The 19,980-nt window shown below is 47.9% G+C and overlaps 9 protein-coding genes across 9 annotated transcripts; 4 read left to right on the top strand and 5 right to left on the bottom strand.

Annotated features, from left to right (window-relative positions):
• Positions 1 to 206: 206 nt before the first annotated feature.
• N7469_006954 (class I SAM-dependent methyltransferase) lies at positions 207 to 977 on the bottom strand (the record flags this gene model as incomplete). The annotated part of the gene is made up of 1 exon (XM_056645872.1): positions 207 to 977. One exon carries the CDS (start codon positions 975 to 977, stop codon positions 207 to 209), a length of 771 nt encoding a protein of 256 aa, XP_056499313.1.
• A 1,520-nt stretch (positions 978 to 2,497) lies between these two features.
• N7469_006953 (PSME3-interacting protein) lies at positions 2,498 to 3,426 on the top strand (the record flags this gene model as incomplete). Its single annotated transcript, XM_056645871.1, has 2 exons — positions 2,498 to 2,663; positions 2,819 to 3,426. 2 exons carry the CDS (start codon positions 2,498 to 2,500, stop codon positions 3,424 to 3,426), a joined length of 774 nt encoding a protein of 257 aa, XP_056499312.1.
• Positions 3,427 to 3,636: 210 nt separating this feature from the next.
• Positions 3,637 to 5,521, bottom strand: N7469_006952 (sugar porter family MFS transporter; the record flags this gene model as incomplete). The annotated part of the gene is made up of 7 exons (XM_056645870.1): positions 3,637 to 4,294; positions 4,354 to 4,610; positions 4,667 to 4,910; positions 4,973 to 5,164; positions 5,252 to 5,327; positions 5,389 to 5,434; positions 5,495 to 5,521. 7 exons carry the CDS (start codon positions 5,519 to 5,521, stop codon positions 3,637 to 3,639), a joined length of 1,500 nt encoding a protein of 499 aa, XP_056499311.1.
• A 1,085-nt stretch (positions 5,522 to 6,606) lies between these two features.
• Positions 6,607 to 8,448, top strand: N7469_006951 (alpha-N-arabinofuranosidase; the record flags this gene model as incomplete). Its single annotated transcript, XM_056645869.1, has 6 exons — positions 6,607 to 6,713; positions 6,786 to 6,980; positions 7,059 to 7,186; positions 7,251 to 7,339; positions 7,398 to 7,497; positions 7,550 to 8,448. 6 exons carry the CDS (start codon positions 6,607 to 6,609, stop codon positions 8,446 to 8,448), a joined length of 1,518 nt encoding a protein of 505 aa, XP_056499310.1.
• Positions 8,449 to 8,773: 325 nt separating this feature from the next.
• On the bottom strand, positions 8,774 to 9,164 carry N7469_006950 (uncharacterized protein; the record flags this gene model as incomplete). The annotated part of the gene is made up of 3 exons (XM_056645868.1): positions 8,774 to 8,828; positions 8,916 to 8,998; positions 9,060 to 9,164. 3 exons carry the CDS (start codon positions 9,162 to 9,164, stop codon positions 8,774 to 8,776), a joined length of 243 nt encoding a protein of 80 aa, XP_056499309.1.
• Positions 9,165 to 9,849: 685 nt separating this feature from the next.
• On the top strand, positions 9,850 to 11,247 carry N7469_006949 (uncharacterized protein; the record flags this gene model as incomplete). Its single annotated transcript, XM_056645867.1, has 1 exon — positions 9,850 to 11,247. The coding sequence occupies one exon, from the start codon at positions 9,850 to 9,852 to the stop codon at positions 11,245 to 11,247; it is 1,398 nt and encodes a 465-aa protein (XP_056499308.1).
• Positions 11,248 to 11,867: 620 nt separating this feature from the next.
• Positions 11,868 to 15,912, bottom strand: N7469_006948 (putative VPS9 domain protein; the record flags this gene model as incomplete). The annotated part of the gene is made up of 3 exons (XM_056645866.1): positions 11,868 to 15,463; positions 15,520 to 15,769; positions 15,835 to 15,912. 3 exons carry the CDS (start codon positions 15,910 to 15,912, stop codon positions 11,868 to 11,870), a joined length of 3,924 nt encoding a protein of 1,307 aa, XP_056499307.1.
• A 635-nt stretch (positions 15,913 to 16,547) lies between these two features.
• Positions 16,548 to 17,267, bottom strand: N7469_006947 (mitochondrial 37S ribosomal protein uS11m; the record flags this gene model as incomplete). The annotated part of the gene is made up of 1 exon (XM_056645865.1): positions 16,548 to 17,267. The coding sequence occupies one exon, from the start codon at positions 17,265 to 17,267 to the stop codon at positions 16,548 to 16,550; it is 720 nt and encodes a 239-aa protein (XP_056499306.1).
• Positions 17,268 to 17,678: 411 nt separating this feature from the next.
• Positions 17,679 to 19,265, top strand: tim44 (protein translocase subunit TIM44; the record flags this gene model as incomplete). The annotated part of the gene is made up of 2 exons (XM_056645864.1): positions 17,679 to 18,529; positions 18,590 to 19,265. The coding sequence occupies 2 exons, from the start codon at positions 17,679 to 17,681 to the stop codon at positions 19,263 to 19,265; spliced, it is 1,527 nt and encodes a 508-aa protein (XP_056499305.1).
• Positions 19,266 to 19,980: the final 715 nt, after the last annotated feature.

Here is a 19,980-nt window from a genome sequence, read left to right as displayed (position 1 = left end):
AAATACCCACAGTATGTCACTCGGTAACTAATCATTTTGTTCTCTTTCCACTTGGATCATCATCTTAGCAGGCTGAAAGGAACATTAAACCCCGCAGACATCCCGCTATCCGGGCTGTAAAACATTCTGCAAGCATCCGGATGGGTTGGTCGTTGAGATCAGAGATCTACACACTTTATTATATGCGCTAATTGGCTCCTTGCATTCTACTTCTCAGCAACTCTGTCCCTTCGCGGTCCCTTCGCCTTGAAAAGAAACACCATCCCCACTATTCTCGCTTCGACATGTTCAAATTCATCTCTCAAAGCATCTTCAAAAACTTGTGGGTCATCTCCACAATTATCAAAGATGCCTTTCCTGTTGTAAAGACCCAGAATGGAAGAAGTAAATCTGCCCGTCTGAATATCAGGTTTTGGAACATAACGGCCGTCAACTTTCTCCCACGCCTTCCCTAATACCGTAGACCCCACCAGTACACCGTCACGCGATAGCACATGCGCAATCGACTTAAACGCTCGGGATTTGGCTGCCGTTGGCCCTGGCATGCAATGCAGCAGTAACGAACAGGAGGCGGAATCATACGGAATACCCTGCAGCTGAGTTGGCAGGGGGTTTGCCGCGTCAGCCAAGACGCAGCAGACATCAACGTTCGAATGCTTAGAGTTCACTCGGCGTTTTGCAGATTCCAAGGCGTTCGGATTGAGATCCACCAACGATAGATGCTGATTGGTCCGCATGACACCCTGGCTTAATGCAATGCGAGATATAGCTTCAGTTGGAAAGTAGCCAGTGCCAACTCCCACGTCCAGATGACGCTCGGAGAAATTTTCCACAAACATTGGAAGTAAGAATTTCCTGGTTGGGCAGCGCCAAATAAACGAAGTTGAGAAGCCAAGGACAACGGCATCATATAGAGAAAGAAGCAGTGGCGTGTATTGTTTGGTTCCGCGAGTGAGGGTCGTTGCGGTGGCTGCCATCTTGATATGTAAGATCTAAGATTCCAAAGACAAGAATAAAAACCGATCAGAACAAAGATGTTAAGTAGTCTACAAGACCGGGAAACTGCAGGCTTCATATAGTACAACAAGTCTTACACAGAAACGATTCAGACATACCCATCGTGTCAGAAGATCCCAGACTTCGGGAATGTTAAGGCCGGCACTCTTGAACCCAATTAAAGAGTGTCATATCCGTTTTCTCGCATTGAATCGCTCCAAACTTCATCGTGTACAGACACTGAACCAATTGGAGGCTAGTATATCCCGTGGCGTATCTTGTATGGAGTCAGGCCCACACGATGACCCGCCCCTGACGAACCGATGCTCAAAGCATAGCCAACAACTACTCCAAGATCAACCGTCGGACTTTTTCAAAGGACGATCAGAGATCACACAACGTCCGTGCACTGTATCTCTGGAGGGTTCTCTCGTTTTCTCCACTGGTCCGAGACCGACTTAGACCGTCTGAAATAGTTCGTAAAAAACCGTAGACACCAAGAGGCTCTTCTTACCAGGGGCTACGACATGTTCTTCGATGCCACGGGTGCATCGTGCATAATGCATGAACATGTTAGTGCTGAAGTACGTACCCTGCTTGGCAACATTCCATATACATAGTACTGTAGGGCATGTACATGGTACAGCTGAAACGCTTCGATGAGTCGGTCATCAGATGCGATGCATCATAACGAAAAATGTTTAGCGCAAGGGCCGCCGCATACAGAGAGTTCGAGTATGTAGACAGGCCTGTGAAGGTTCCACTCAAACGGTGGTCCAAACGCTCAGGCGAGTACTGGCGATCCACGAAATGCCATGTCAATCGTGCTTTGAGTTTCGTTGACACCACTATTAGATTATCAATCAAATTTCCTTCTGGGCTGATCGTTGGCCGCGCATCAATGACCCAAGCATTATCTTGGGGGTTATCTTCCCCAAATGAGAGAATGAGAGAAAAAAAGCTCGAAGATGATATGAGAAGAAAAGGAAAGCGAATATACGCGCTCTTTCACTGTTGTCGTATATTGGCACAATGCAATGTCACCCAATGTCACCACGGACATCGTATGGTAATCTGCAGGTCATTATTACTGATACATTTCCTGGTAAACCAAAAACACTTCGAAGCTTCTGATAAAGTACTGGTTCAAAGATCTATGTTGTGCCTAGGGTATGATAAAAGGGAAGTCCTGGATGTGCTGGCTAAGAGCTGGCTCTTTTCACTAGTTTAAAGGGAGAGTTCTTCAATTCTAGTCCTTCAATTTTTCGATCATTTAAAAAACACCAGAGGAACACCCGCCAAATATCAATTGAAATAGTAGATTTCTTCAGCAACGCAGAGATGAAATTGAAGTATTTGGTTGACTTCCTTTAAAATCAGTCCAAATCGACATTCTTCACCGCTTCGCGTTTTGCCTCGGCGCGCTCCTCTAAGCTCCCCCCCACTTTGATCCAATCCAAATTCACCCCAAAGACATTTAAATTGCCAATTCTGTCTCATTATGTCCTCTGGTTTCGTGTCAGGCGGTACTAATGAGCAGCCAATAGAAAGGGATGATGCTTGGCTGCGCGCCCAGCAAGAGCTAGAGGAAGAGCGCCGCCGCAAGGCAGAGATCGGTCAGCAGAATGGCGGCAAGAGCCTGTACGAGGTGCTTGAGCAGAATAAAAGTGAGTGCTGGAATACTAAAATGACAGCATATCCCGAGGAGCCTTATGGCTCGTTAGATTTGCACTTGGTCTACTATTGATCCTTCATTCAAATGGGCTGGATTATCACAGACCGAACGAGGCTAACATGTTAGGATAATCGTCTCTCAACATAGTGGCCAAGCAAGAAGCCTTCGAGGAAAAGACCAAACTAAAGAATCAATTTCGCTCACTCGACGAAGATGAAGTCGATTTTCTTGATTCTGTCCTCGAATCAACACGCGCTCAGGAAGCCGCCGTCAAGAAGGATACCGCCGAGCAGCTAGAAGTTTTTCGCAAGCACCGCGAAGAAACTGAGAAGGCACTTTTAGGTCCCACCTCATCAGAAGTGACTCCTGCGGAGGAGGAGGAATGGGTTATTCCAGCGCGTAAGCGGCGAAGGGACAAGAAGGATTTACTTTTGCATGGTAAAAAACGCAAGGCCTCGGTCGAGGGAGGAAAGGATACAATTGGAACTTCACAAACGCAACCGCATCAACCGAGTCAGGAAGATCGGAAAGATGCCTCTAGTGTTACCGCAAAAGATCCCTCCAAGCAACAGACTTCCAATGCGACTGGCAATGGCCACCAGTCACCTACAGCCGGGGACAAGGGAAACGCAGCTGGAAAGGGCGAAACGGAGACGAAGCAATCGGGAAAAGAAGTTTCAGCTCCTGTTCCAGCAGCCACTACGTCGGGTGGGCTCGGATTGGTCGGTTATGGATCTGACTCCGATTCAGAATAAGCATTTTCCCTCGTCAATTCTCCCGTTACCATTGACTTGAATCGGCTGAAATTGAATCCCTGTGTAACACTAACTGTTCTTTGATGTATAAATACCCAAGAAACATAAGCCCATTGGCTGGAATAAGATGAAAATTTTCCAATATACATGATCTCTTACAGATCTTATTCACTATTACTAGCAATAGAAGTTTTCTTCGACGTTGACGAATCACTCAAAATGCTCCGATTGCAACTTGACTTCTCGCTCCTCAACCTTGCGCTCCAGATCGTGAGTGGTATAATCTTCCTTGCGAGAGCCCGGAACAAACCAGGGCGCATTGGAGAACATATAGTTCATTTCCTCGAGCGGTACCTTCTTTGTCTCTGGGAGGAGAGCATAGAAGAAAAGCGCATTTGTGAAATTGCAAATCACAAAAAGGAAGTAGTATCGGTATTTAATATTTTCCATGGCAATGGGGGTCACCTGCCCGATCATGGTGTTGAAGGCGAACGAGATACCCGTTGCGATGGATACACCCTTTGATCGAGTGCGAGTATCGAAGACTTCGGCCGGAATAATCCAAGAAAGAGGACCACAGGTGCAGGAAAAGGAAAAATTGTACAGCCAGGTCATGATGATGAAGCCCCAGTGAGCACCGGTGTTGGAGCTATCAGTAGGGAACTTTGCCAGAAGGATCGTGGCGATGACGAAGGTCAAACAGTTGCCTAAGTTGCCGCTGATGAGGGTCCATCGTCGACCAAAGCGATCAATGAAGAGAATGCAGAGGAACTGTGCAATCAGGGCGATGACCGAGTTGATGGCTTGGTAGCGGAGAGTATCAGCGCCTGAAATACCGATTTGTGCGTAGATGTCGACGGAATAGTATCTATAAAAACGATGATGAGAGGATAATCTTCTCGAAGGAGGCAGTTGTATACCACTCACTGGATTGCAGATACGCCAGTCATCTGAACAGATGCTTGAAGAGCACAGCAGAGGAATAATCGGCGGAAGGAAGATCGGTTCGTGAACAACTCAACATAAGATTTAGCTTCATGTTCGTGTTCGAATGTAATGCTCTCTTGAATCTGTGCATATTCGGCTTGCACCCAGGCATCGCTTTCATCCCCATGGGCGTGTAGCTTAGCCAATGTCTTGAGACCTTCTTCGCCACGATTGTGATCAATGAGCCAACGCGGCGACTAGAAATGTATTAGATATCGTTTTCCTAAGATGGACTGCGACAATCAATCGGTACCTCGGGGAAAACAGTGATGAGCAAGCCCAAAATGACAGCAGGAAGAATCTGAAGGCCTAGAGGCAGTCTCCATTGCGCATGATTTGTTGGGTCGAATCCAACGTATGTGCCGTATGAGATCCATGAGGCACAAAGAGCGCCAACGCCCAGCATGAACTGTTGTAACGCGGTCACTCGACCACGGATCTTGGGATGGCAGATCTCAGCTTGGTAGAGAGGAATAATCATAGTCAAGAAACCGACACTGAAAATTGGTTAGCAACGGAACGATATGGCCACGAGGGGGTTGGGAGGTTATCAATTTACCCGAATCCAGCAAAGAATCGACCACTGTAGAGATACGCGAGAGCCTGCGCACCTGTCTGGAGAGCACCACCTAGAGTGAAGACGAGACATCCTAGCGAGATAGTGCGACGACGACCGAGATAATCACCAGCAGGACCGGCGAAACAAGCTCCGAAGAAAGCGCCTGTGGTGAACATAGACACAACCAAACCACTATCAATTGTTAGAATTCTCGCACCAGCTTAGAATGATAATTGCTAGTAGTACAGAACTTGTTAATAAGTACTTGAAGAGACTCACCTTTGCGTTGAATTCGCTTCAAATTTGCCCACGAACGACTCGCAAACAATGACTTCTGCAATAACACCAAGGTCATCTACAAACATTAGCTTTCCATACTCGAGATAAACAAAACCATTGTGGAGTTTTTCTCTTACATCCGTAAAGGAAAGACCCAACTGAGGCGAACACGCCGACCAGAAACTGTGATTGTTTTAGTATCAGAAATAATATTTGAGCACAACGCAGGAGAGGATCACATACCTGGTACCATGCTGGCGACAGACGCATGGTGACTTCGACTTTTCCTTCAAACTTTCTAACAGCAAATGAGAATAGGTACCCGAGCAGAGGTTGACCCCACGATCAGCAAAGGACGAGGAAGAAATCTGGGGATCTCCACAAAAAAGAACCAACTCCACCTGGGGGGAGCTGTCGTCTACATATACCACCACTCTGTGCCGGAGACTCACAGTCTAGACAAAGATGAGCATCGCTTAGCTCTCGGAGAAAATTCCTTGAGTCAAGCCACGCAGCGGATCACATCGTGCATCGACAATTTTACCTCGTCTGTCAAAAATACCCGGGATGGAACTATACTCCAAGTGGATGCACGAAGCCAATTAGTAGCCCACTCGGTCAATTGATAGCTCATTGTTTTCTCTGTAAGCACGATCCCAGAGCGAATACAGAGAAATGATTCGGTTGAAAATGGTTCACGGTTAATAAATTCCATCGGGATTTTGCGAGTTCGAGCATCGAGTGATCTCTGTTATTTTGGTATGTGGCGGCGTTGATTTTGCAGCGCCGTGATTGACGGAAGATTTTTAGATCCTCGGCAACACTTCGAATCGGCCAGTCTTCAATACCGAGTCATTGGGCGATATCGAGCTACCAATAGCCAAGACTCCCTTTTATGGCTGGATAATCCACTTAAGCGCCTTGAATGGCTGACCTCTAGCACTAAACAGGCATCGTTTTCTGCGCCGGCTTTCATCGTCCACCCCCGCCAAACCAGGTCTCGACTGTACCCCCGCAGGAGATTTTCCACTTCTAGGAGATGAATGTGGTGAGTTGGCTTTGGGAGAGAAACATCTGAAGCACGAGATGTTCGGGATATGTTGTTTCGTTATGGGGTGAGGGCGGATTGGTTGAAATCTGACGATTGGACTTGGAATGTACTTTGGCTGCAATATTTCTCTCTCTGTTTCCTTCTTCTTTTCTCCCCGCTCGTTTCTTTTCCTTTTCCTACGAGAAGAAAATTGGGCTCGTGCTTTTTGGCTTATAGTTTCCAGCCACCAGACTGAAGTGAATTCTTTTAGACAGAGCCTCTTTTTTACCTGAATTTACTTTGCGTCGGAGTGCAAGTTTTCAATATGACTACTTTTACCAAATTGGATGACCAGGACACCCCTGTCATTTCCGTTCACCCCTCGCGCAGGATCTCGAAGATTAATCCAAACATCTATGCGGGCTTTACTGAGTAAGTTTGATCGGGATATTACTGTCTGATCTTTTATGGCACGATATTGGATGTTTACTGACCTTATCTTAGACACATGGGCCGATGTATCTACGGAGGCATCTACGACCCCGGAAACCCATTGTCTGACGAGAATGGCTTTCGTAAAGATGTTTTAGAGGCATTAAAGGATCTTAATATTCCGGTTGTTCGCTATCCTGGCGGCAATTTCTGTGCGACTTACCACTGGCTGGATGGGGTTGGTCCTAAGGATCAAAGGCCATCGCGGTAAGTTTCCATCTATTCTTCCATTAAAGTGATAGCCTTAAATCTATATCGCTCTCAATTACTGACATACAACTATAGTCCTGAGCTTGCTTGGTTGGGTACTGAAACCAATCAGTTCGGAACGGATGAGTTTATGAAGTGGTGTGAAGTGATTGGTACTGAGCCATACCTATGCTTCAATTTTGGCACTGGTACTCTCGATGAAGGTAAGCTCTATCTTCCATTGTATTCCGGTTGGACTTCCGGTAACATGTATTTTTTTTTTTCTAGCTCTGGCTTGGGTAGAGTACTGCAATGGTACTGGAAACACATATTACGCGAATCTTCGACGCAAAAATGGCCGGGAGGAGCCATACAATGTATGTACCAAATTTGCCTCCTTTCTCTTTCTGGGACTGTGAGCTCATTAAAGTCCAGGTAAAATACTGGGCCCTTGGGAATGAAACATGGGGCCCGTGGCAGGTAGAGCAAATGACGAAAGAGGCCTATGCTCACAAAGCATTGCAATGGGCCAAGGGTAAGTTCACCAGACTATCTTGCGAAAAGCATTCGTTAACCGCTGGCTTTAGCGCTGAAATTACTGGATCCCAGCCTGGTGCTTATTCTCTGTGGTCAAGATGGCACCGCATCATGGGACTATTACACTCTGAAACAGTGTCTTCTGCCAGCCTTTTCAGCTCTTTCAACTAGCACAGTACCATTGATCGACATGCATAGTATTCACTTATACACCTGCTCGAACGACCACCTCCCTAATGCCACTGCCCCGTTGGCTGCCGAGCGGGCTATTGAGATCACTTCAGGTCTGATCGATCTGGCTCGTATCGAAAATGGCGTTCCTCCAGAGCAACTCCGTCCAACAATCTGCTTCGATGAATGGAACGTCTGGGATCCTATCCGTGCAGAGGGTAGCAAGGGTGCCGAGGAGAGCTATACCCTCTCCGATGCTCTAGCTGTAGCTGTCTGGTTGAATGTATTTGTGCGAAAAAGTCGCGATCTAGGCATGGCATGCATTGCCCAGTCCGTCAATGTGATTTCGCCACTTATGACTACGAAAGAAGGAATTATCAAACAGACTACTTGGTGGCCACTGTATCTGTTCTCTAAGTTCATGCGTGGATGGACTGTTGCATCGCATGTCTCTTGCGGTGCATATGAGGGAGAGACATCTCCGAAGTGGCTCAGAAGTGCGATGGAGACTCCTTGGCTGGATGTCAGTGCCACAATTGGCGAAGATGGGTTTGCTAATTTGGTTGTTGTGAACATTCACGAGCAGAAGAGCTTTGAAAGTCGCGTCGAGGGCGTCACTGGAGATGCTACTGTCTTCACAGTCACTGGAGAGGGTGTTGCGTCTACTAATATGAAGGGTCGCGAGGAGGTGGCTGTTCAGGAGTCTAGTTGGGATGGAAGGGGAAATTATGTGTTCCCTAAACTGTCGGTCACCCTGCTTAGATGGAAAGCAGAATAGAGTCGTGCCTTGCGGCAGTGAATTATTTTTTTAGAAGTTCGTGAATTTTTAAATCCATTTGATATATGCCACCTTATATACATCTTTCAGGATCTCTAAATTGACATTAAAGCTTGATGGTCAAGTGTGACATATGGTTATACGCAAAACTTTCAAGGTCCTTATCGGCTTAGTCCCCTTTTACCATTTCCTTTTTAAGTGACGTCTCTACTAGTAGCGAAGGGGTAAGCTCAATTACTAGTATTCCTCTGAATGTAGAACATAAGAGTAACGTTTCATTGAAATCTAGATTGCTCTAGGATTGATGCTGATAATCTCAAATCATTTAGCCGTAAGTGACATTTCGGACAGTTCCATCCTCGTCAACATGCACATTCAGTCTATGAGGTAGGATCTGTCAGCACAAACGGACGATCACAATACATGAAAAAGGATATAATATACTATATTTTACTAGTATTACATACCTTTCGGGACGATAGTCCATCGTTTGCATGTCACCGGGCTTTATCACACGATGGCTTTCAGGGAGATCCTTCTTCGCAAAAGACTACAAGATAACGTAGCAATTAGTCATATATCTTAAACGATATTGTTCAAAGGATACATACCACCTCATCACTTCCTGTGTCACTGATCTTCTTGCCCATCAGCTTATTTACCCACTCGGACTTATCGCCCATGTCGGAGTTGATTCCGGGTACAACAAGAGGCATGGCGGATTGACGTGTAATGGAGAATCTTCGACGAGATATGAAGGCACCAGTGTGCGGGACTATTTTCTTAGGTAGTATCGTGTTGTAGTGAGATATATTGTTGTTATAACCTCGAGTAGTTGTACAAACTTGAATGTGAAATGATAAAAGTGAGATGGACAGGCATCTATATAGACGTCGATGATGATGACGTAGGTGCTGATGGTGCTTAGTCACATATACTTGGATATGTTGGCGACCGCCAGTGAGATTCATGATCTTCCTGGAGATTCCTCTGGTGGTCTCTATTCGCTGACAATCGTCGGATTTAAATGAAGGGGTGCGCTGTTCAATGTGGCTTGATGTCACTCAATCTATATGTACTTGCCATGTGGAGATGTCCATAGTTTATCGATTCAATTTACCGTCAGTATGCGGGCTGTCAGTATGAAGCCCCGTCTATATAGTATCTGTCTGTTTACTTCCAAAAGAGGATGTAAACACTGTATAAAGTCTTTAAAAGGGAAGGTGCGCACCTGAGATGGCAGGTGCGATGGACAGTGTTGACTTCTTTTTCCAACCTTCTCATTCGAGGCACTTTCGTTCGTTTTGCATAATTCTCGCATGAGACAATCTGACATTAATACTCTTGTACCAAATTCTCTGTGCATCTTTTCTGTCGCAGCAACATCGATCTGATTATCTCATGGACTTCTCTCACGATATTATGACATTGCCGGTTTGGTCTGAAGCCAGCACAGCTGAGCAGCACGATTTGAACAGACATACCAAATATGGATTCCTGACCATAGTCACATATCCTCTCAACCTTCTTACGCCCACCACTGTCTTGGATGTCGAAGCCATATCTACCAGTATCCTTGTCCATCAGGGCAATCCGCGAACGGTGGACGAAAGGGATGCCCAGACGAGGGATCAACACGGTGATAAGAAGCAGGATAAAGTCGCTAATTCCTCATCAAGTGAGACAGGCTTACCAAAGACAGAAAAGAGAGAGCAAGTCTATCAGGAAGATCAGATACAATCCAAGGTGCGGTTTTGGGATGGGAAGGTCCCAACCTCGATAGCGGCAGCAAGCCCTGGTCCTTCAGCGACCAGAGACGAGACCGTTACAGTTGCCAAATCCACAAAATCTGAATGGACCCCGGGAAAGGGATCAATTGCTGCGATGGTCATAATGTCACTTATTGTTTGTGGTTCTCTCGTGTATCTGGTATATTGGTATGTCGCCAGGGAATGCAAAGGGCGTCGTCGCCATCGATTGAAGGAAACAGAGAACCTATTCGATGAATCATCGCTATCTCTAGGCCTGGAAACAAGCAGAACCCTGGACGAATTCTTGATGAAAGATGTCGAGCCGGAGCGCACATCCATCATGTTTAGTCGCAGCCGCTCGCCATCCATCACTTACGTCGTGGACGGAGCTGAAGCTGGTCATCGAAGCTCGAAAGCCTCCCGAAACAGTTACGACGCCTCGCTAAACAGTCTCGTAAAGATGGATCCACTTGCCCGGGTGTCAACTGATGAAACAAGGCCTAGTTTCATTGTCTCGGAACTCACGGATTCTTCAAAGGATAGCTCTACTCAGCCGCCATCAAATGTGACGCCTCATGTGTCTCCACATACATCGCCTCGACAATCTTTCACATCTAGCAAGGTCGCTCCCACATCAAGATCTTCACAGCTTTGGGAAACTACAACGGCAGCTACAGTAACGACAGGTGATGGTGCTGGTTCTATCTTCAGCAAAGACCGGACTTCGCACTCTTCGTTAGCAAGCTCACATACTTCAAACATGTTACCCAGTTCGGCGAGCTCGGTTGCTCGCTCCCGAAAAGCTGGTAGTCTGCCTCGTTCATCGAGTCGATATTCCAGTCAAGCTCCTACGCACTCAATTCCGCGCGTAATTGATGACTCTGGAGAGTCACGTCGAAATCATGAGAAGAAACATAGTAGTCACTCTCGATCATCAATGACCATCTCGCCTATTGCGGAGTCTACAGGTGTTTCTGCGCAACCTCAGGACTTTTTGTTCGGTCCTAGCTCGCCCCCTTCTTTGTTTCGTCTTTCTGATGCATCCTGAGACTGCTTCTTTAGCCTTTTAGCAACAAATTTGGACTTTTGCTTATTGTTTGGCTTTCTTGAGAATTAAGAGAAAAAGGATACTTGTTACCTTCTATCACTTGGGAAACTGTGGATATACTTATAGTGCAAGCGTTTAGTCGATTCACAAAGAGTCTCTTACCACTGTTCTATGCATCTTATTTCTGGCAGAAGTGCATTTTCTTACATCGTGTATATCTCCTACTGCCAAAACGTCCATTGACCTATTAGATTCCAAGATTACAATCGCCCACGCCGAGCCCCCCCTGTAAGGAGGGAATGGAGCGGATGCTATCGGCCCATGTCAGTATGTAACTACAATAGTTACAAGTACTAGATCTACACAAGCATAGCCCCGCCACCAGGCCTGGGGAGTAGCAACCTTAGAGGAGAAAGTGAGCATATTATAGAAAGCCAAAAGGTCCTTAGTTTGTTGGAAACTTGGACACGAACACATGTCCGTCCTGAAATTGTACATATTGGGGAGAACCCGATGGGAACGAAATAGCTAAGGGCATCATTGGGAACATTAAAAAAAGTAATACCATGATAAATTCCGATTGAAATATATCCGAATAGAATCGAGAAAAGAGTAGTTTATTACTTCATCTCTCGTACACTCCGCAAACAACGCTCCATGCGCTTTCCACGCTCTTTCTCACGAACAAGTGTATCCTTCACAAAAGCACGAATAGCGTCCCGGCCGACCTTTTCGCGCCAGGTCGTCCAGCCGGCTAATTCACCCACGACAACGTCTTTATTCCATGAAACTTCCTTCGCGAGACGACTTGATTCTGTCTCGCCGTCGCGAATTTTCTTCTCTAGGTCTCGGACTGATTTTTGCCGAGACTCTTCGAAGCCTGGGAGGTTTAGGTTGAATTTGCGTGGGAGGGACGAGGATATTAATGAAGAGCGGGAACGGGAAATGTTTCGGTTTGTAGAGGTTAGGTCGGACATGAGTGTAAGTGGGCGTGATAGTGATTTTAGAATGGCGGCGGTGGTGTTGTTAATTGAGGTTAGAGCGGCGATATATTGGAGAAGAGGGGAAGAATCTGTGCTTGAGGTGGATAGACAATTGCCATAGCGCACGAAAGCGGTTATGTGGGATATTGGGAGGGCATTTGTAGGTTCACGCAGGGTGGAAAGAACAGTTGAGCAAAGGAGAACGGCGTCAGCGATATCCGAGGCGCTATTTTGAAGAGCATGCCCGCGACGGATGAGACTTTGAGTGTTGACATTGACGGCGCGGACCATATCCTGGGCGTGTGTGACGAAAGATTCAGTATCTCGCATGCCTTCGAATGTGACAGGTGAGAATTCGTCACTGATCGTCTCGGCGAGTACAGCTGCCTTGCTGCGAGAACGATCGGCCATCATTTCGGGCTGGAGCTCTGGTACTAGGAAAAATTCCCAGAGCATTTCGTGTGTGGCGAATGTAGGGTGCGTTAGCAGGGTTTTAAGGAAACGGTCAAGTTTGTCTTGGAGATCGTGGAGGATGGATCGTGATGGCTTTGAGTGGACTTGGAAAGGATTCCTGAAATCTGCGAGAGAGGGAACGTAGGATGCAGGATGCTCTACTGCAAGCCATTTTGCGAGGTTTTCGAAGTCCGCGAAACTACGACGGCATGTTGTCACAGTATACGTCGTTGAGCCAGGTCGCGAAGAGGCCACTGTCTGTGATGGGCCATATGGTGCACCTGACTTCAAGATGAACCGGACAGTAGCATCTTCTACGAAGAATGAACGAACCACAGTAGTAACCCGACCAGACGGGTCTCCACAGGCTGATGGGGGATGAGACAGTAAAATCAAATCATCGATGCGATTCCGAACCTCATCATCCTTCGCAAGTTCAACAGCTGTCAATCCACGGGCTTCCTTGACATGAACATCGACTCTAGGGTCCATAAACAGGATCCGAACCTGCTCGACTCGCCCATACTTGCTGGCCATCATCAAGGGCGTAAATCTCTTGTCATTGGTAGCGTTTGGGTCGCAGTCACTTTCAGTGAGAATACGCTTTGTGATATCGGGGTCGCCAACAATATGCAAGAGGGTATTGCCCTTTACATCCAGATGCGCATCGACTTGAAGAGGCTTGTCGTCGCCTTGGGCCTTTTGGGCGGCCGTCAGGGCTGCTCGCACCATAGTCTTATATTCCGGGTGATCATAGGAGCGGCAGAGGGCAAATAGAGGCGTCTGGCCATGTTTGTCGCGTTGTCGCCATGGAAGGAGGCCGCTTAGCCTGTCCAGTAGAGAGGGAGTGTTGAAGAGATAGTGGGCAACGGTGCGGCCATGTACATCGGACTTGGTCAAGTACATGGACACCACATGCTCATCGGCTTTACTGAACAGGAAGTCCAGTAGAATGTCAACAATTTCAGTGTGTGCAAGCTGAACTGCCGCATTGAGTAGGGTTGTACCATCGGCATTCGTGTCTTCAAGAATATCGTCCAGAGGATAATATTCTTCCAGGCTTAGCAAATATTTCAAAGCCTCAGTCTGACACCTCCCTACCGCCATCATGGGTATTGAATCTCCTGCAGGGTCTTGCGTCTTGGTCAAAGTTTCAATCGAGGTGTCACCTTCGATATTGCTAGCCATAGATCCAATAGTAGTGGTTCTTGACAAGAAAGATACCGCTGATGATTCTGACAAGCTTCGAACGTCCATTGAGACTCTTTTAATTGGCCGACTGGGGTCTTTTCGAGGCGAAGAGTTACCCCATGTCTGGAAAGGGAACACATGTGATAAAGGTGGTGTCTCCGTGTCGTTTTCTTCCGGAGCAGGTTCTCCATTTGTGATTATCGAGTTGCTATAGACGGACGATGTCTCAAATGGAGATTCCTCCAGTTCATCCGAGCTGTCTGTCTGAAAGAACACAGACTTGCGTTCAGGCTCTGGTGTGACATCTTCATTGATAGACCCATGGTCCCCGTTGGGCTCCAATATACTCTTCATGTCCGATATCCTTCCTCCCTTGGTAGCCTGCCATAGGCGTCTATTGCGAGCGCTGGCTCTTCGAAGACCAGCCGAGTCGGTGACAAGGTACATCAGAACGGCTTCGAATGTACTCAGAGCATAGCCCATTTCGCCACTATCAACATCGTCAATGTAGATGAAGTGTTGCATATACAACAAGCGAGCTTGAAGATTCTTAATCTGTGATCGAATGACAACGACCAGCAATAGTGACACCAGGACATCAGCATTAATGGTCAAAGGAGACTTTCCTTTCTCAGATGCCGGTCCATCCACGCCATCATAACTTCCGGGATATGATACCACTTTGACAGTTTGGAGGAGAATGTCAAGCATTTCATGAGGACCCCGGGCATCCCCAATTTTGCGGAACTCTTCTACTCCCCGCCCAAGACGCCGAATCACTTCTCTTTTGCCTGGACGCCCCCCGTCTACCGATATTCCGACCTGGGTCACATCGATACTTTCCATATGCCGTATCCTGGAGTCCAGCTCCAGATCTTCAGATTGTCGAAAGGCACAGAGACGAGGAAAGAGGAGGGGTTCGTGAACTTGTTCTGCGACATACCGTTCAATAAGGCTTTCAACCAGTGGGCCGGTCAGATCGGTAGTCGCTCCAAGAAGTGACAATTGCTGCTTATCAACAAGACGAAAGAGGTCAATGGCAGCTGTAATCGCAGTCTCTAGGCTCCGGCGCATCAAATCTTCGTCATCTTCGAAGTATTCGTCAGAATTGAACGGCAGTCGCCCTCGGCGGGATGACCAGCTGCGGATTGACGAGCTCTCATCCGTGAGAGACTCTACACGTGAGAGCTTTCGTTCGCTTTCACTGCCTGATACAGAAGGCGAACGCGAGGGTGGGGGCGGCAATGGTTTTCCAAGCTCTTTACCAAACTCCTTAAACAATCTTTCTAAACCTGGCTGCATCTGTCTTGCGATCATCGGGAAATTGGCCAACAGATCCCCAAAGGTTTTTATCTCTTGCTTTGGCGGAGATACGGTTGATTCGCCATTGCTGCTCTTCTTATCTAAAGGCGTAGTTTCGATCCGATTTGGTATTGATCCAGGAACAACAGCGGAGATTATCTTGAAGGGATCGAATGTTCCAATCAATGGACGCGAAATGTAGTAAACCAGCCATGGTCTGGATTCAGAAGATGGCGGGTAGTAGAGTGCATCGGACAAAAGCTGTGCCTGAGTAAGGGACTTGAAGCCTGAGGATCATATGATCAGCATGATAGCCATGGAGTACGATTGATAAGCCCCATACCTTTGTTGCTGTAAACGGAGCTTTCCTTGATTATGACAGTCCTTCCATTGAATGTGGTCAATTGCTTGGCCTTCCCTCTATTATCTCGTACATTGGACTCTTCCTTCCCATTCGCCGTGCCCGAGTTTATCGGAATCCGAAGCACATGGCTACCTAGGAACTCTTCGGACGCGACCAGATCCGAGTAGAGTATGTTGGATTCACGGTCGCGTGAGCCGATCAGCGACTCTGTAGTTGGAACAAGTAGGACCTGCAAAAATCACAATACCTCTGATCAGCGAGTCCGATTTATCCGAGAGGGGAGGCGCAACATACATGGTTCTCCACGGGTATACACTGCCCGGGAACAGTGCTTCGAAAGAAGGCACGAAGGAAGGGATTTAGAGGGTGCATCCAAACGGTATTGGACGGCCCAGCAGAAAAGCACCAGCAATCATCAAGTCGTATAAGATTCTATGTCAAACGCGGGGATTGTGCGCCGTGGACGGGATTCGCGGGGAAGAGCTTCCGGCGCATTCAACTGCAGGCAACAATCCGAGATAGAAGAGAGGGGCGAAGGCTGCGCTTGATCGACGGGTGAGTTTCAGAGTCGAGAATAGGCTTATTAACCAGGATTAATCAATGCGCTATGCAATAATGTCTCACGACGTGAGGTTGAAGAGGGACAGGGAGATTCAAGTTGTAAGTCTAAGAACGTGATCGCCGGAGAGCTGCCTTTGGGAACGCTAACCGCCTTGGGTAATCCGCCAGGTCAATCCTCAGGGAAGATTCAATAAACAGCAAACTTCTAGCTGTAGGAAGATCAAGTAAAGAATGTCCATAGAAGGTAATGATTTTGAAATAAGCAGTGCATATGCTAGGTGAAATTTACTATGATACAAATAATAGTTGGTGGCAGACAAAATCCATCCGCCTAAATGGATCCCAATATAAATACTCCCAATCTTCGTACAGCTTTCACATGCGCTTTCCAGTGTTTGCTCACTTAAGTACACTTCACGCCGATCATGGTTCTCCTCATATTCAGATTAACCCAGTCTGCGGACCTTGCGACTGCGTGTACCACCGAATTTAACACGGGTCGAGTCGGTCACTCGGTTGACAAGTCCACGCACGTTGCGGCCTTCGTTACCCAGTAAGACCTTAGTGAAAGCCTCTCGACCCTTTCCAAATCCTCGGAAGACAACTTCAAGTCGCTTAATCTCCAAGAGATAGCCGCGTTCTTGGATCTGTGACAAGACGTGGGACGACAATTGGTAGGCGGGATCAAAGCCAGCACGACCACCCTTGCGGAATCCAATTTGACCGGTGCCCATGGACAGCATGGGGTTGCCATTGGGCCGTGTCAGGGTGAGAATTGTGTTGTGTTTGTGGCAGTAAACGTGAAGGTGGTGGGGAGGAGCGCGGTCGGCATAAGGGTGTCGCATCATATCGGCTTCCAAGCTCTCGGCCAACCTGCTGTAGTCGGAGGTGAAACGCGAGCTGGCAGAAGATTGTCCTCCCTGCATCATTTTGGTAATAGCAGACAAAGGAGAGGCCTTATCGGCATTGGCCGGCTCCCGGTCCAGGATCTGGTTCTCCAGGGATCGCGAGCGCTCCGTCCTCTGAGACTCGGCGGGTCTGGGGGCTTGTTGAATGGAGGATGAAGAGACCATACGGAGATTGCGAAGAGCTGCTGAGCGAGCAATGTTTTGTCGGCATACTGACGGAAGCGTCTTCGCCAGAGCGTTCATGGAAAAAGAATTCATGGCGTGGACGTGCCGATGGCGTCGGCAATGGTCTGGGGAAGAGGCGGCGAGATTGGAGGTTCAAAATAACAATGAAACCTGACTGTAATCAATTGTCATAGATCAATATGAAATCGAAAAACCACCTTCAATTGGAAGGTGAACCGTGATGATCGGGAGAGTGAAGTGGTTTGACCTTTCGGACCGAGAGAGGCGGAAAGACAAACTGGAAGTTTTTCGAAGGTCTTGGCAATCTCGACTTTTTCCCTTTTGCTCTTCCCCGGTCCACCCTCCGATTTTCTCCTCACTTTAATTCCCCGTCCGGGCTGGGCTGGATATCTATCATTCTATCTTCTTTCTTGCTCTTCTCATTTCCTTTTCATCTCCTCTTTCATCTATACCTCCTACCCTCAGAGCATGATTTCCGCTAAGATGTCTACTGCCGCGCGTGCGGCGACCTTACGGTCCCATGCCGCGGTTGTAAAGGCTGGTTCTCGGTCAATTTCATACTCAGCTTTACCTGCGCAGACATTGAAGAACTCGGTCCAAGGTCAAAGGAGCGCTCTCCTGTCGACTCGCTCCCCGGTATCCCAGCTTGTCTCGCCATTCGCCGCCCTTCCCTTGATAAGATCTTTCCACGTCGCCACCCCTCTCTTCCAGCAGCAGCAGCAGCAGCAGCAGAAGGAGCAGCAGAAGGAAGAAAAGAAACAAGGAGAAGAATCTAAGTCGGACCAAGACGGCGAAGATTCCGAGAAGAAGGAGAAGAAAGACGATACTCCTCCGCCACCGCCCCATGGTGACAAGTCCCCCTGGCAAGTGTTCCGCGAAACTTTGCAGACAGAGTTCAAGGCATCGAAGGAGTGGAATGAGTCCACCAAGGCTCTGGCATCTTCTGCCCATCAATTCAGCGAGAACGAGAACATCAAGCGTGCCCGCGCTGCCTACGAGGCGGCGTCCGGCGCCGCCGGTACCCGTACCTCGGCCGCCCTGAAGTCGACTGGTCAGGTCATTGGAAAGAGCGCCGCCTGGACTTGGAATACTACTGCGGTCAAGGGAATTCGCAAGGGAGTGAATGCCACCGGAGAGGGTCTTGAGAAGGCTACGAGACCTGTTCGTGAGACTGAGGCTTACAAGAGCGTGAAGGATGCCATCGATGACGGCAGCAGCTCTCGATACGGTGGATGGATTGAGAAGGAGGAGCGTCGCAGGCAGCGTCAACTGCGTGAAGAGCAGGAGCTTAAGTCTGGAAAGCGTACTACTGAGGTCCCGGTTGAGGATCCCGAGTATGTCCCCTTTTGATTTTTTGAAACCGACTGCAAGAATATCACTAACAGGTCACCCAGGGCCGGCACCAACATTACTTTGCACAAGGATTCCGCTTGGAAAGAGTCATGGCGCAACTTCAAGGATTCCAACCCAATGATGCAGAAAATGTTCGCCTTCCGTGATGTCTATGAGGAATCCGAGAACCCACTCATTAGCACTGCCCGCAGCATCACCGACCGTATTGGTGGCTTCTTTGCCGAGAACGAGACTGCTCAGGTCATCAAGCGATTCCGCGAGATTGACCCCAACTTCAAGATGGAAGATTTCCAGCGCGAGCTGCGTGAATACATGCTTCCCGAAGTTCTAGATGCCTATGTCAAGGGTGATGTTGAGACTTTGAAACTCTGGCTTTCCGATGCTCAATTCTCCGTCTATGCTGCTCTCGCCAAGCAATACACCACTGCCGGTCTGCGTTCTGACGGACGCATCCTGGATGTTCGTGGTGTTGATATCTCTCACGCCCGTCTCCTGGACCCTGGTGAAATCCCCGTTTTCGTTGTCACCTGCCGCGCCCAGGAGATTCACGTCTACCGCAACGTCAAGACTGGCAAGCTCGCTGCCGGTATGGAGGATAAGGTTCAACTGGTCACCTACGCCATCGGAATGACGCGTATCCCCGAAGAGGTCAACAACCCGGAGACTCGGGGCTGGAGACTGATCGAGCTGCAGAAGGCTGCCCGTGACTACATCTAAGATGGCAGACTGGTCTGCTTCTTCCTCACTCTGCAAACCTCGCTTCTTAGTCTCTCAGTTCCTTCTTCTATCCCCTCCCATTCCTACTTTACTTCACTGTCCTCTCAACTGTACAATACGACTGTTCGATATCTAGCCACGTGGACCTGGCGCTTTTCACGGTTATGTACCCGGCCTTCTACCTTTTGTGAGGTCGGTATTCTCTCTTCATGTATTAATGTTCTTTACTTGTCTCCCTTGTTTTGCTGCGTGGGGTTCCCTTGTTTTCTGCCTCACCTGGTATGCCGGGTCAGCAAGGAATCGAAAAATCCAATATTCATAGACTTGGACTGCGTGTTTGGATTGTCGGTCTGATGGCATTCGGTCCTAAGGTGTTTCGCGGCGTCTTTATGTTTCTTGCATTTCCACTCTCCCCTCGACACCGTCTGATCTGCATGTGGGCCGTTGCTTCGGTCATTTGAATTTTTGTTGGCTGTGCTGTGCTTCATGGATATCTCAATCCATGAAATGCAGAGGGCAGTTATTGGAGTTGCATTGAAGTCGTGTACATATTATACAAGGAGAATGTATTTTGTGGTGGCCATTATATCTTGTCTCCGAGCTTTTACACGCTCGTTCATGATGTACAATTTACCCTCATCCACGTCGTAAAGATAGCTAATTTTTATGCAAATAAAAGACTGGGTGGTATGAAAATCAGTTTCGAAATGTGTTC

The sequence above is a fragment of the Penicillium citrinum genome, assembly GCF_028827155.1.
Source record: "Penicillium citrinum strain IBT 23319 chromosome Unknown utg000006l:1.0-3011923.0:1.0-3012962.0, whole genome shotgun sequence".
Lineage (NCBI taxonomy): Eukaryota > Fungi > Ascomycota > Eurotiomycetes > Eurotiales > Aspergillaceae > Penicillium > Penicillium citrinum.
This window is presented reverse-complemented; position numbering and strand designations above follow the sequence as displayed.